Raw genomic sequence first — 15862 nt, 5'->3', positions numbered from 1 at the left:
TAACTCATCGTAGACACGTAATGACCATTTCGCCGGTGGCAAACTCGGTACGACCATAAAAAAGGGGGCAAAGAAAAAATCAGGGGAATAAAGGTAAAAGGTATAAGAAGAAAAAGACAAAAGAAAAAAAAGGGGAAAGAAACAAACACCATCCGATAAAAAGTCAAATCAACCCTGATGTCACCGTAGTGGAATCCGGATATTATCCAACCTGTATCTGAACGCCAAGTAAAACGTAAAGAAAATGACAAAAGAAAAGGACATAAGAAAAGTATCTCTATAACCAAAAAAACTCAACCAATAAAGGCTACTCTCGCCATTCACCCTGGTAGCCCGTCTCGGCCGGCACTCCCATGATCGGTCCGGAATTCCCCCCGTACAACGGATCAGGGTGTCCGTAACCCCCGCTCATGCCGGAGACACTGCTCAGCACTGACTCGTCGTCGTCGAACCCGTACTCCCCGCCGGAGCTGGCGTCGAAGCTGCTGCGACCTCCCATGTCGCTTGGGTCGTCGGCCGATGCGGGGATCTGATCCCACTGCAGGGTCTGCAAGGCTGGATACTGCGCTAGTAGCGCCGCGGGCAGCACGAAATGACCCGTCCCCGACCCGTCCATGCCCGGGACTGTGAGCGGCTGCGGGATGGGCTGCAGGTGCTGCGGGTGGTGGGGATGGTGCAGCATGCTGCGTTCGCGCTCCTGACATTCCTCGTCCAGCAGCGGCTTGATACAGATGCGCCCCGCCTCGGAGCGGAAGTGGCGGCCCAGCGCGTCGGCGCGCGCGAAGCGACGACCACATCCCCACTGGCCGTCGCGCGCCAGCTCGCCGCGGCAGATGAACTTCTTCTCCCCGGAGTGGAGCCCCTCGTGCCGCTTGCGGTCGTGCTGCCGCGCAAAGGCCTTGCCGCACACCGTGCAGACAAACGGACGCTCGTCCGTGTGGGTGCGCAGGTGCGACCGGAGATTGTAGGCGCGCGTGAAGCGCTTGGGGCACAGGTGGCACTGGAACGTGGCCGGGTGCTTCTGGACGCGCTTCGAGTCGTTGGGGTTCGCCCCGGGCCGCTGCGGGTCGGCCAGCCCGAGGATGTAGTTGCGGCTGTCGATCGACGAGGTCGACACACGGCGGGAGCGGGACGCGGGCGACGGATCCCGGGATCCGGGGTTGCTGTGGCGACCCGAGTCGAACGGCGACAGCGAGCGTGGTGACGAAGGCGCCAAGGGCTCCAGACTGGTCGTGGACGGCGAGCGGGGGCGGGACGCCGGGTGCGCGTAGGGATCAGACTTGCTCCGCATGCGCGAGCCTGTCAGGATTTAGCATCACAGATATAAAGAACTAGGGAGAAAAAAAAAGGGGGGGACCTACGCATGGACGGGGGAGGCGGGCTCAACGAGTCCAGATCGCCCGCCGCTTTGGATTGCGGAACGATCGGGTTGCGCGACGGGGGCGCGAATTCCACGTTGATCGACGGCGGCGCCATCGACGAGGCCTGGCCGATATCCAGCGGCATGTTTCCCGGCGGCATTCCCGGGAAGGCATCCATGCCATTGGCGTAGAGATCCTGGGACGGGGCGGGGTAATGGGCGTCGGGCCCCCCCGGCGCGGAGACGTACGGAATGTTGGGAATCATTTCGCCTCCGGGCTGCGGCATCAGCTGCGGGGAGATGTAGGGGCTGTGGGCCGGACTGAAGGCCTGGGGCGCTGGGGCCGGCGGGTGGTCGGACAGGGTGAAGGACTCGATGCCTAGGGCGTTGTCGTACAGGCCGGGGTCATGCTGGGGGGCCAACAGGGGCGAGGGGTTGTTGTCCGGCCCGTCGAAGGACTCGTGCTGCGACATGTAGGGGGAGTGGGCGGCGGACGAGACCTCGGAGACTTCGGAGGGGGCGCGACGATGGCCCTGGAAGGCGGCATTCCCGGTGACGGCCTGCCAGTCGGGGTGCGCGTTGGCCGCGAGATAGGCGGCGGCGGCGGGGTCCAGGGAGGCATGGCGCGAGTGCTGCGGGGTGTAGTAGGCGCCCGGGGTCGAGCCGGGCGGCGACATGGGCCCCGGGGACGAGTGCGGGGGGTCCTGGGGTGACAACTGCGGCGAGGCCGCCGAGTGGGGGGAGTGCGGCGAGCGGGGCGACGGCAGCGACGGCATCTGGCTGACGAGGTCGGCCGGGTTGACCGCCTGGTTCTGGGTGGGGTTCTGGTAGAGCGAGAAGTCGAAGCCGTTGGGATCGGAGTCCAACAGGGAGGCCACGTCGGGGTCGTCAGACGGGGGCAGGGAGTGTGTCTGGGGCAGACCTTGCTGGTTGACGGCGGGATCGAAGGGCTGCGACAGCGGAAGGGTCTGGGGATAGGCGTGGTCGGCGGGGGCGAAGCCAGCGGTTGCGGGGAGATAGCCGGCTGCGCTGTAGGCGTAGGCGTCGGGATCGGAGGCACCCCCGTGAGGATCGTGGAGATAGGAAGGGGGGTTGGGAAAGGAGGCGTTCAGCGACAGAGAGGGATCGAGGGACAAGGAAGCCGAGGGGTCGTCGTCATATTGGGGATGGGAGTGGGCAGATGGGCTCACGCCGCGGTTTTTAATATCCGCGGGCAGTTGACCCGTCTCGTGGGAGGCCATGGCGACGAGCTGGGGAGAATCCCAGAATAGAACCCACGAGGCGCAAGGCTTAGTTGGTGGGGGACCAGGATGAAGGTCGGACGAAAAAAGGTGAGGCGTGGGAGAGGGATGGTTTGTGTGCGGGCGGGCGCGGGGCGGTGATCGATACCAAGTGGGTGTTTGAGAAGGAAGAAGGACGATGAGTGGCTGGAGGGGGAGAGAAGGAATGGCGAAGAGGAAGAAGATAACAGGGGAAGATGTATGTCAGAGAGAAAGAGGAAGAGAGAAAGAAGAGGCTAAAAGCAGGGAGGAGTTTCCTGTCAGAGTAAAGAGTGGAGGGAAAGTTGCCTTGCGATTCAGCCTCGTCACTGGCGGCGCATCAGCGATGGATCGGTTGTTTCCATTTCTTTTCTCTTTCTTAGTCTTGTAGTATTTGATGCTTTGCAGCCGAGAAGTGACAGTATCTAAAAAAAGATATTGACAAGATGATAACCACGGTCAATGAATGAGAATTGAGACCGATATAGAGAGAGATGTTGCAGAGGAGAAAAGTAGAGTGAAGAGAAGAGAATATGGGGAAATGGATGGAGGAGGGGAAGGCGGATGGGGATACCATACCATACACATATGACCCATATAAGATGAACTGAACAGGAACAGAATTACCATACCATACCATTCATACAGAGGCCGTGATTGGGCTGGGCAAAAGCCGCCTTGCAGCCTGATGCCCCTTGCACGTGCTCTATTAATATGATTAATTAAGATAATATTATATATAAATATATATAAATATATATATATATTATACGATATAATATACGATATGAAGAAAATAATATAATTCATAGAATAATTAATATAGAAGAATATCATTGTGTAAGAGAATGAATGATACACCGTGGGTCAAGGCAGACTACTGACTCGATAAGATTGAACAATCTTAATTCACTCTCAAGAACCATAGACTATTAAAAAACTCCCAAGAATCCATACACTGAGGTAAAAACTGTAGGAAATAACAGTTCACGGGATATGAACTGATCTGGGTGATATCATGACATCCGTGCCCTAAGCGCGTCCCCAGACTTCCCCCCCTTCTGAAACATAGTAAAACAAATAATAATGATAATAGCAGAAGATCCGAAGAATAGAAAGCATCAACCCCCCTAACCACCAAAGACCAAAACTATAGTTCAAATAGTCAACCTCCCACCCCACATCATTCAAACCACCGAACCGACCCAGAAGAACAGCTGACGCCTATCACTACGATTCCGGGAATAGGGAAATCAGCCTGACTAGTCGTACCCATAGTATGGTAGTAGTTTTGTCGTTCGTTTGCTAACACTTGGCTTAGGTGGTGCGACTAGTGGCATTCTCAGGGCTATGCTATGTTTCTAGTTGGATCGTTGGGCTTGTTCCTGATCGGCGGTTAATTACCTACTCTGTACCTCTGTATGAGTATGGACTATGAGGTGATGGAGGTGGGATGGGACTATTCCTGGTATCCCTCTCATTCTACTACTATACTGCCTTGATACTATTGATACTATGCTGCTACTACACCCTTCCATACTACTACATTGCCATCACTACCAACATGTAGCATCCAATCTATATTAGACCTGCTCCTCATACAACAACCATATCACACCTCCCCCTCAAAACAATAAACCAGAGGCAAGTTTAGATCTCCCCAAAAACCCTCACACTCCCCCTAACCCCCCCACCATCCCACTCCACCATCAGATTATCCTCACAACTCGACCCCAACCCCCCATTCCCCACCCACCCAGGCTCCCAATAATACACCCCAACACCCCCAGCACCCGCAACCACGTCCGCCAACTTCTCCATAAACGTCGTCTGTCCCTCGCTCGAGAACTCGATCTCCGCCAGATCAGCCGGGAACGCCGTCTCGGGCGACGGACACGATACCGGCCAGTCTGTTTCGACCACCACCACGTCCTTCTTGTACTTCTGCCGTAGTTGAGTGAGACTATCCCCTAGGGAGGACAGCGTGGCGTCCTCGTTGTAGAACGGGTAGAAAGATACGCCTATCAGGTCGAAGTCTGACTCTTTAAAGTCCGTGTCCGCGCTGAGGATAGCATCATAGAACCACTCCTGAGCAGCCCAGTCCCATCCATTATCGAGATGAATCATGACCTGCGGTGACGAAGACCCAGACGCCAAGTCCGAGTCCTTGACCCCCCAAGCACCAGAATGTAAAATGCGCGCGATATTACCCGGCTGGTCCGTCGTGCCGAGCGGCCAGAGCAGGCCGTTGCGGATCTCGTTCCCGATGGAGATGATGGACACGTCGATGTTGTTGGAGGCGAAGGTGTTGCACACTTCTGTGGTGTAGTTGTAGACTTTCCACGTGAGGGCTTCGATATCATCCGTGGGCCAGCCTTTTGGTGTGTCCTATCCCCTCCCATGATCATCAGTATGCTATACATATACATGCACATACATATATCTCAAGCGAGAAAGAAGAAAGAAAGTGGGGGGACAGGAGTGGGACATACCTGATTCTCCGGATCCGCCCAAGTATCACTATAATGCAGATCCAGATAAACGCTCATCCCCGCATTCTGCACCCTCTTCGCGAGCTCAACATTATACTCCAGATCGTAGACCCCGTCGGCTGGGTTGACCCATATGCGCTGCCGGATGGAGTTGGCGCCGTTGTCTGCGAGGATGGTTTCCAGCGCTTGCGGTTCTCCGGCGAGGTTTTTGTAGGTTGTGCCGGATTTTTCTAACGTTAGAAGGGAGGAGAGGTCTGCGCCTTTGTGGGTCAATGCTCCTGATACCAATGGGATGGATAGAAAGGGGAGGAGGGGGAGGAATAGCATGGTGACTTCGTTAAAGAAGTGTCTTGTTTGAAGAAGAGAGGAGGGAGAGGATATACATTGATATGCTCTGGCTTGGGAGGTCGGCTTATTTCAATCTCAAGATAGTTACAGCATGACCAGCTCGGGCAAATCTCCGAATCTTCAAGGTTTGTCTTGTCTCAGAATCCCGACTGACGGAGAATTGCTCGCTGACCCACTGTCCCCCTACCTATATACACTATAGAATGCGCGGATGAATTGGAGCGATTGGTGGAGGAATATACTCTGATACACTGGGGTGTGGTTTATGTTTGAACTCCGTCTTGGTCGGGCTACGAGTTTATCCTAAATCTATGTATGTCTCAGCCGATCAATCGTTACAAAGGTCAGTAGATATAGATGGTGAATTTGTATATTCCATCACTGTCATAATGTATCTGCACGACTCTGCAATGCTCATCAACCGAGCAACCATGTAACCATATACCCTCTCGCAATCCACTTCATATCGACATTAATTACAAACCAACCCTAGAATCGATGCCGAAGAGCCCAAGCCCAGTATATATAGACGCAAACCCCCTAACCTGACGAAAATTCCCAAGATCATCCAAGATCATCCGAGCATCTCTAGTGAGATGAAAAAAAAAAAAAAAAAGAAAAAAAAATACCACCGATGCAAGTATATATATGTACAGACAAGCAATGCATCTGGTCCGACCAACTCCAAAAGTCACAAGAAAAGAAAAAAAAAATTTGCCTTCGCAGTTCCTGTATGCTAGGCCATGAGAGAGAAAATGCCCGGTAATAAAAATGATATACATGCAAACCAGAATTCATGAAGAAATCATCCAGTGTCCCAAATGAAACAAAGTTACAAGAATCATGACGGAAGAGGTAGAGTAGAACAAGAGGTCAAAGAATTGGATAAAGACCCTTGTTGAAATGTTTGTATTTTATAGGTAAACCATCACGCCTGCGACTCGTGACCGGCACGGACGACCGGCTTCTGAGGGGACGGAGGCGGTTTCTTTTTACCAAAGACGAGGCCTTCATCTTCGGAATCATCGTCAGAATCCTCTTCGTCATCGCAGTAGTATCGTGCCTCGTCGTCGTCCACCGTCCGGAGTAAGCTTGGCACCGGACACTTGACGGTTTCGTCCGTCCGGAGGATCGAAGGGACCTGAATCGCCGATTCGCCGTCTTTCTCCTTGCTCGGAAGGAAGCCTTCGTTGGACAGCGAGGAGGCCCCGGACACGACAGACGGGATACTGGGATGCGAGGTGCTCTGGGACATTCCACTCGTGTAATCGTCCACGGACGACGAAGAGATGGTGGCCGCCGACGGGGGCGAGGTGGTCAAACCGCCCGAGGGCGCCTCGTTAGAACCGCCAGTGACAGCACAGGCGGCGACGGGGAACCGCGGGTCGGGACGCAGCGTGCGAGGACGGTTGGACGTCGGCTCACTCTCCCGGCGAGAGGTCCTGCGCACGGGGATCTCCCCCTTCCGCTGGCGGAGCAGGGCTTCCTTGGACAATTCCAGCGGCTCCGTGGACGATTTCCGCGGCAGTTGTTGAGACTTGTTGCGCCGGTGTCCCGTGCCAGCAGGGCACAGACTATCCGAGCCTACCGGGACCGGTTCATCGCCCTCCGGGAGCAGGTTCAGCTGTTGCATCTGACCGACCGCAGAAGCGGCGCTCACGGCCAGGCTGGGCTGCGAGCGACGGTCGCCGTGCGCAACGGCGGTCTCCACGGGGACCACCTTATCAGAGCGCTTGTCACCGGTATGCAGACCCCGCGCCAGTCGACGGCTGGCACCGCCAAATAACCCTCCGATACTGGTCGTCGATGTTGATTCGGGGCGCTGGGCAGCGAGCGGGGTGGCCGAGTTGGAAGCTCGCACGGTCTTCGCAGATTCAGCGGTGGATAAGGACGACGTGGTACGCGCCGGCGGGCCCGGGCGTGGGGTTCGATCATGCGACGGGGTCCAGTCAAAGCCGATTTCCTGGAAATAGGACGTGTGGTCGTCCCGACCGACCGGGCTGGCGGTGACGCTCTGCGAGAGCGGGTGCTCACCACCGTCCCGGGCCGCCATTCGGAAAACCCGCGAGAAATCCTCGTCCCGGAGACTGAGCCGCCGACCATCCCACAAGTGCCGGGGGAAGCTCGAGGTGCTCGCGGAGAATGCGGCATCAAACGAGGGAGTCATACTAGGGGGTCGTCGGCGGAAGTCCTTGTCTTTCGACCGACCGGTCAGGTAGCTGGACCACTTGGCCACGTTCGACCGCACCCGCTGGATAAACGGCACTTTGCTGACCGCCGACGTGACCTCTTCGGAGGACACCTCGATTTTCTTTCCTTTGCTTTGGTAGTTGGGATCGGTTTCCTCCACCCACACGCGGGGGTTGGGCAGACCGTCGAGAGTCCACGGGTGGTGCTTGATCTCCTTCACCGTGATACGCTTGGCAGGGTCCTTGGTCAACAAGCGTTTCAGCAGATCGTACAGCTCATCGTCGATGTCTTCGTAGACGAGTTCGCCCGCCATCCGTTTGCTGCCGGACAACGAACGAGGCCACTGGCTCACCGTATTCGGCTCGTTCTCCACGGGCACGAGGCGCTTGCGCGGAATGAAAACATCCTTTTTCACAATCGTCTGGAACATGCTGTATTCGTCATCGGACACAAACGGCAACCGTCCAAAGATCATGCCGTACAGTGTCACCCCGAGCGACCAAACATCGATGGCCTCGGTGATGCGTGGCACGGACCCGATCGTCTCGACGAAATCCTCGCCCGTGTAGCACAGCTCGGGGGCGTAGAAGGCGGGCGTTCCCACGGTCTTGGACAATTCTCGAGCGTCATCCAACTCCGTCACCTCGCTGTCATTGAGCTGGTCACCCTCGTCCTCCCTGATGGGGCGCCCCAGATAGGAAACTCCGAAGTCGGAGATCTTGACCCGGTAGCTACTCGTGACCAGGAGATTGGCGGGTTTGATGTCCCGGTGGATGATGCCTTGGTAGTGGAGATACTCGAGACCGAGCAACGACTCCCGAAAGACGTTGCGCGCCTCGTCGAAGGTCAAACACGGCACGAACGACATATCGTCTTCGTCGGAAAACCACTCTGGCTCCGAAGGGGCGTTCCCGAAACTGCTGGACGCGGTGCTAAACCGCCTCTCCATCGAGTCGTCAGGGTAGGACCCGTACATACTGCCTTCGATGGCGGCCAGTGCGGACGCGAATGAATGGCTAGGGGAGGACCGCGGGTCCTCATGACTAGCCAAGGAACGACTGACCGTTCGGGCCAATGTCAGATCCGACTCCTCCTCGTCCGATTCCGCACCGTGTTCCAGACTCCAGGCGGGAATGGGCGCTTTCCGAGCGTTGTCCGCCTGCTCTTGACGTCGCTGACGCGCCTTTTCGCGCTGCTGACGAAGGTGTTGAGCGGTCCGGACGTACTGCTGACACTCTTCAACGAATGACGGTGAGTCCGCAATGCCCGCCTTCTCCCGCTCCAGCCGGCGCTTGTCAACGTGCACGATTTCCCGAAGTCCTCGCTTCCGCCAGATAATCTCGCCGTTCTCGACATACTCCAGGACAATATATACTTTCTGGCGATTCGGATCGTCGATGACTTCCAGCAGACTGACGACGTTGGGGTGACGGGCTTTCTTTAGAATAGCGACTTCCTTCTTGACTTTGTCTTCGGGGTTGCCGAGTTTACCCAGACGACGCTGCTTGGGATGGCGCTGCACGATCTTGATGGCCACCTTCTGACGAGTCACAACATGCCGCCCGAGCTTGACCTTCCCGTGCTCCCCGCGTCCAAGCTCCTCGAGAATCTCATACTGGTTGATCAACTTGTTGCCGGTCACCGTGTCACGATCGACCTCGACCGTGTGAGTTCTACAATAGTTAGCCAGACCGTTCGCCATCTCGATCACTGAAGGGAGAGCATACTCTTTTGGGGGTTGCAGGTGCGTTGGATGAAGGTACGGGCTGCTGACCCGACCGTCCTCGGAACTGAAAGGCGTGGACCGACGACTGCGAAAGGAGAAGAGACCCGGGCTGGAGACCGGAGTGTTGCCTGCTGTTCGAGAGGTTCGCGAGCCATATCGCAATTGGGTATCTGACCGAGCATGGTGCGAGCCCCCGGTCCACAGAGACGGTCGTTGGTAGGTGGGATGGACCTGGGACTGGAGAACTTCGTAGGATTGATCGGGGTAGACGGGATACTCGGCGGGTGGGGACTCGGACTGCGTGACATACGAGGTACGTCGGGAGAGGGGGCTCGGCCGACCGCCCAGTTCCGACCGGGCATCAACCACGGTGCCTTCGTTCAGTGCCTGGAGCGAGCTGGAAGAGTTCCGAGTGGACAGCGACCGGGAGGTGTTGGGGGAGTGGTAGAGGTGGGAAAAGGTGGGACGGATGGCGGGTTGACCGTCCGTTGTGTCGCTCGGTAAGGGAAGTTTCGCGGTAGGCGGTTTGGTGACGAATCGCTTCATGTCCCCCTCCGCGGGGGTCGGGGGCGACTGGTCTGAAACCTCGCTGGACAGGTCGGAGCTCCGCTTGGAAAACTTGTCGAACTCTTGACCGTTCCGGGCCACCACATTGATGGGCTCATCCATACCCGACATGGAAGAGGGGCGATCAGCCATTCTCATCTCGTCTTGATTATATCCGACCAACACGATGCAAATCGCAGTTGCGCATCCTCCGCTGAGTACGACGTTGTAGAATTCTTGTTATTCCTTTCCGCTCTGCATTTATCGGCCTTCGTTGGGGGCGACCAACGGATGGATTTAATCCGAGCTAGTGAGAAGCTCCGGAGTCGGACACGACTGGATCGGCATTACTTTCCGAGATGATTCGGTGTCTCACAGGTTGACCTCGAGGGGAAAAGAAAATCGTGGTGTGGGCGACGGCGATGATGAAGTATTACAGCAGGCACCGCCGCAGCATCGGAACGCACCAAGCCGGTTGGATCGTCCGGTGAGAAGAGGGTACGTAGACGGACGGGAAGGACGTCGATCGGTCGGAGGACAATATCAAGGAATGAGCACGGGAAGCCGACAGCGGAGTGGCGTTTTATATAATCTCAAGGTGGGACTCCAGAAGAAGACGTCGAAAGGAGCGGATGAAACCCAGATCAGGGAGTATGGATAGATTAGGTTGCGAGGATCAAAAGGAGGGTCGAAGGAGGGGTAGAGAAAGGTAAGAAGACGAATGGGGTGGTCGGTGGAGGAAGAAGAAAGGCAAATTAAAGAGATAAAGAGATGGGAGAGAAAGGTAAGATAGAAGAAAAAAGATGGAAGATGGGAGGAGATGGGGAGAAAATTGGAGAACAAGAAGAAGGATAAAAGAGAGAGAGGGAGAGAGGGAGAGAAAAAAAAGGAAATGGAGTAGACGGTGAAGATGGGATTGGGAGAGGAAGATGGATGAGGTGGTAATAAAACTACTGCAAGAAATGCGCAGGATTGGAGGGGAGAGAAATAGAACAGAGGGAGAGAGAGTGAGAGTGAGAGTGAGAAGAGGGTCCGGGAGAGGAGAGAAGGTGAGTCAATCCTGGTAATGATTCGGTATTTTTTGATACACGGATACGAGTACTATAATTCTTCTACAGCATAATGGGTGTGGATTATTATGGATGGTTCTTTAGGATGATATGAATAATCTTCCATAGAATACATACTATGTCTAATATCTCGTCAAGGATGTCAGAAATGATTTCATTGGATTTGTAGCATGGGATCGAAAGGCAAAATGAAGGCGAACAGGGAAAAAGAAAGACTAAATGTCATAACCTCTCTCTCCCTTTCCTCTCCCAAACGATGGATGACCATGGACCGTCCTAGTATCTTAGATGGTTACCACGAAATCCGTCTTATCAGTATTTCCACAGAAACAAAGAACAAAACCATTCAAGACCCGTACGGTACCACGAATCTCGGCCGACCATCCGGCCACTGGCAAAAGTGGGCAGGCCAGTCTTGGCGGAACAACCAGTGGGATCTCCATCAAGACAGCTTCTTTTGGTTCGGTCTGGGAGAGAATTGCCCCAGTTGGGTGATCTAGACCGTGGTGATGATGTGATAGTATGGATGATGGAGAGAATATAGAATAAGATACAACAAATATTCAAGGTATCCTGTCTTCATCGTAGCTCTATCTCTTATCTTCTAACTCTCATTCATTTGGATTCATTCTATTTCTCCCTTTTAACTGAAAACAACAATGATCTTGGCATTCTTGATAAATTACGAAACCAATAATACACAGAATATAGTATCCCACACTAATAATAACATTAGAGTTATATTATAATCTAGTATAATCATACATAATATTAAAAAATAACAGAATAATAGAATAATAGAATGGATCCATTATAATATTATAACACAAAACACAATCCATTATCAAAATTACCATCCAAAGTCAAAGGTCAGTGGCGGATTCCAATCCCAGAGCCAAGCCAAGCCAAGCCCAACTCCTGTATTACGTCGAGGACTTTTTCCTTCCATCCTATCTACCTATCTATCTGCTGTATGTGTTCATGTATGGGATGTACCTGCTGTGATCCCTTCCTCCACCTCCTACTTACTATTCTTATCCATCGATCGGTCTTCGGGAATGTGAGACTCGCCCTGTTGCCCCTTTCCACCCGTCACGCTTCAATTATGTTATGTATCTGCCTGGAGGAATGATGGAAATAATTGTAATTATAATTATAGAATATAAGAATAATAGAAGAAATTAGAAAATACTCATGACACCTGTCAATCAGTCACTGCACGCCGTCTGTAATTTAGTTCTTATCTGGATCGCCCTGTGTTCAGTGGGTCTCGGGGCATCACTATGGTTGACCCTACTCCATTCTATCTGTCCAGGTTTCCTAAATTGATCGGTTAGTTGATTGGTTAATATGTCCCTGTGTAGAGACCGACCCCGTACACAACGCAAAAAAGTGACTCGCCCACTCCGAAGACTGGCCGTCAAGGTAGAGATACTTTCAATCTCCCTACCAAAATGGTTCGAAGAGGCTAGTAAGACCATACATCCAGATAGAAAACCAGACGGGGCGGGAACACAACATCCAATAAGAACCATGTGCCCCAGCCCTTTAGCTTTCGCACGACGAGTTTGGACAAGAGGTCTGTGTTCCACTATACCGCTGCCACTACGTCTTGGTGACTGGTAGGCCACACGAGCGGTTGGCTCTCCGGTCCGGGAGGTTAGTAACAGTGAGGGGGAGTGGCTGGACCGGGGAACTTTACCCCGGATTTATATTTATTAAGGGGAGGGATGTTAAAGTTTTCTAATGGGAGGTTGATGAGAGATGAAGAGAAGGGAAGGGAGATTAAAATTAAAATTAGGTAGCTAAATGAGAATGAATGCGGAGAAGGGTTTGGGGTATTTTAATAGGTAAGAAGATAATGAGGATCATGATTTGGACTTACTACCATGTGCACTAAGAATATCCTCTCCAAATGTCGAGGATATTCCTTGATTAGGATTTCTCTGGTGCTCGGATTTTTTTCTTACCTTTTGCTGGAGAGGCAGGATCAACATGGAGTGAGTATTGTCTCTAGATCCTACGAAAATTGACAGACCCATCTGGATAGAAAGCGTAATACGCTCGCACGTTCCAACCTCAACCATAGTGGGGAACTAAAACCAGTCTTATCAATAGTTCGTGGTAAATTGCTAGGTGCCTACCTCGTTACTATGTCAGGGAAGTAATGATGTATGCATGTCCCGTCTCATTAATCGAAGCTCGTCGAAACTGGCCCACCGTACAGCATGGATGATCTTCTATTTACTGCTTTCTTATCTTGTATTTTTTTTTATGTGAAGAAGCCTGATCGATCCACTCGATTTGCAGTTTGCCGTTTCAGTTCGTCTGTCTTTTCTCCCTGTTGGTATTCCATCTAGCATGGATATGATGGCACACTATGAAGATAACACAACCTATGGTGATGATTCCTTTCATCCGTGAGACGGGTTCATATATTATACCGGATTGACTGATTGGTGAACAGGGGCTGGAAAGTATCCGGCCTGAAAGTTCTCCGTATAGGTCGGCCAGTACAGCTCCGTCTCACTGGAAATGAAAATGAACCCTGGACATGCCCATTGGCCTGACAGGGGTCTCCGGGTATTGGCATGCCCCCTCTCTGCCCGGTTATCGGCCCTCAGGTTTCCTTTGTTCAGCCACTGAGGCAACTGACGTCATTTGAATTTGGTCTGTGTCCCTGGTCATGTTCTGGAGGATACTCCGTGTGTACGGATGATTCTCACTCGTCCGTGTTGGCTAATCAGGACGGACGTCTCTTCTCAAGATAACCCTTTGGATATGATGTTATGTCGCATCCCGGGATAGTCACCAACTTGAGCTTCCATCATCCACGTCCAAGCATGCGATCATGATTGGAGCATAACAAGTGCGGACGTGCGCACAGGACAACTTCTCCGACGCGATTTCACGGCCGGGAATTAGCCAAGAGAGGAGACAGTGAGGAGAGTCAAATCTCGTAGCATGATTCCCTTGGCAAGACTAGAATTGTCAACCCAACCTGACCCCATCATACCCAATCGAGGATCATGCATAGTCCGCCACTGAGGAGTAGGACGCCGTTGATTCGTCTAGTCGAAACCGACCAAGCTTTTTAGTACCCTCCCCCCACATCCCCGTTTGATCAACTGCAAATGACCGGACGGGTTTGACAATTCCCGTACGGCCTTTGTTACCAGGTGTGTACAGTGTACAGTGTGTGTGCACACCTGTTCGGTACGGCTGTTTTCTTGGGGGGTTGCACGGCAGAAGGACCGAACTCTTTTTTCCCCTTCGAGGATTGGTCGCGATGATCATTCATGGCCCTGTGGCTCCGTTGGCTCCGTGGCTCGAGGGGTCATGTCCGACCACCACCGCTCAAACCCCCCGCTTCTTCTTCTTCTTCTCCCCTGCAGCAGCATGCTCCTCATACCATACCATGCTTCATATTGCACACAGTCCAATCAAGGACGGGTTGGATACGAGTTCCTCTCTAATCTGGAGGCTTTAGCCGTGAATACGGAGAATCTGATAGGTCAACGCGAACTCCAAACTACTCGCCACTACGATGATTCCAGTCAAAGCGGTGGCTGAGACAAAACAGCTAGGTAATATTTCGCTTCGTATCGGCAAAGAAAGTTCTGACGATGTGTACTGGAGGCTCCTGCACCAGGCGAATATGGTGGGAGCGAGGCACTGCCATGATCTGCTCCCTCCTCTAGCGGCAAACCGATCGTTCCGACCTCAGCCCCTTAGCATATGGTCTCGCCTTGGGCTCGCTTTGCAGACTACTACTCCTTGGCTATTAGTCCTAGGCTGACCGGATCTTCCAACATCCGGCTGACAGTCGAATGGTATATCTCCCTTTTACTGGGATCGATCACCAAGTAATCACTTCCGGTCTACCGAGCCTTTTCTGGACGATCTAGCCAGGTATCCTCACGATTGGTGTTTATGGTGGACAGGTCAAGAGGCTGTCCGCAAGTTGAGACTGTCTTGACATCTGGGTAATCGAAGCCGGTATCGACCAGGTTCAAGAAGTAATCATCCGGCAGAGTAGTGTTGTAGTGTAACCCACCGGCCGTTGCATGTTACTTCAATTATCGTGCCCCTGGGTCTGAGTTGGCCTTACGCCTTGGACGGTCACCTTGGATATTGTTTACTAGTGGGATGTCGATTGGTGGGATCCTCCGATGTTCACCCTATCTTCTCCTCCGGGTTACTTGGTCTCAACGCCCGATTTGGATGGGGACAGGAGCGCATTGACTGATGTCTGTCAGCAACATGGCATCTCCCAGGCTAGGAATACAGTAGCAACCCTCGGATACGACAGAATCATGCTCGTTAGGCATCCGGCACGGAGCTGCGGCATGATTCTCAGCCGTCTGGTGCCCCTCATGGTTGAATGCGACCATATTAATTATTTCCCACCACCATCGTCATTGAGCTATGTCAGTGGATCTTCGCAGGTACCGTCCTACCCTGTGCTGCCAATATAAATTGCTTGGAGTTGGCCTGACAACCACGCCACCCCAAGCGATGAGCCCCCGCCAAGACTCAATCCAGTGTCATCGTGATAATTCTTGATTATTCCTTGATTATTCCGGAGTGGAAACACTGAGGATCGCTCCCTGGAAGACATTTCCGTCGACAGCACGATTGATACATGCTCTCCCTCGCGATATCCCTGGCCCGTGCATACGTGACAAGGAGTTGTCTCATTTGGTCTCCACCATCATAACTCGATCGGGACGGATCAACATATCGATCTATGCAGATACTCCGATGCGAGGAATGCCCCTCCTGTCAGTCAATTCTGTCTTTGTTTTGGGTTGAATCTTCCATCCCACACAGAAAACAGAAACTTGTTTTCAATCAACAACAATCCACCT

General features: G+C 53.0%; 3 protein-coding genes across 3 annotated transcripts; all 3 read right to left on the bottom strand.

Moving 5' to 3' along the window:
* Window positions 1–307: 307 nt before the first annotated feature.
* crzA (putative C2H2 transcription factor Crz1) lies at window positions 308–2601 on the bottom strand (the record flags this gene model as incomplete). The annotated part of the gene is made up of 2 exons (XM_024816698.1): window positions 308–1299; window positions 1362–2601. 2 exons carry the CDS (start codon window positions 2599–2601, stop codon window positions 308–310), a joined length of 2232 nt encoding a protein of 743 aa, XP_024670381.1.
* A 1668-nt stretch (window positions 2602–4269) lies between these two features.
* On the bottom strand, window positions 4270–5559 carry BDW47DRAFT_132823 (family 53 glycosyl hydrolase; the record flags this gene model as incomplete). Its single annotated transcript, XM_024817667.1, has 2 exons — window positions 5112–5559; window positions 4270–5007 (listed from the first exon to the last, which is right to left on the bottom strand). The coding sequence occupies exons 1-2, from the start codon at window positions 5436–5438 to the stop codon at window positions 4270–4272; spliced, it is 1065 nt and encodes a 354-aa protein (XP_024670380.1). The 5' UTR covers window positions 5439–5559.
* A 737-nt stretch (window positions 5560–6296) lies between these two features.
* Window positions 6297–10272, bottom strand: BDW47DRAFT_51649 (putative serine/threonine protein kinase). The gene is made up of 2 exons (XM_024819210.1): window positions 9377–10272; window positions 6297–9322 (listed from the first exon to the last, which is right to left on the bottom strand). Exons 1-2 carry the CDS (start codon window positions 10078–10080, stop codon window positions 6388–6390), a joined length of 3639 nt encoding a protein of 1212 aa, XP_024670379.1. The 5' UTR covers window positions 10081–10272; the 3' UTR covers window positions 6297–6387.
* Between the last annotated feature and the right edge of the window lie 5590 nt (window positions 10273–15862).

Source organism: Aspergillus candidus, assembly GCF_002847045.1.
Source record: "Aspergillus candidus strain CBS 102.13 unplaced genomic scaffold BDW47scaffold_36, whole genome shotgun sequence".
NCBI lineage: Eukaryota > Fungi > Ascomycota > Eurotiomycetes > Eurotiales > Aspergillaceae > Aspergillus > Aspergillus candidus.
Note: the sequence above shows the minus strand (reverse complement) of the source record. Positions and strands in the feature narration are given on the sequence as shown.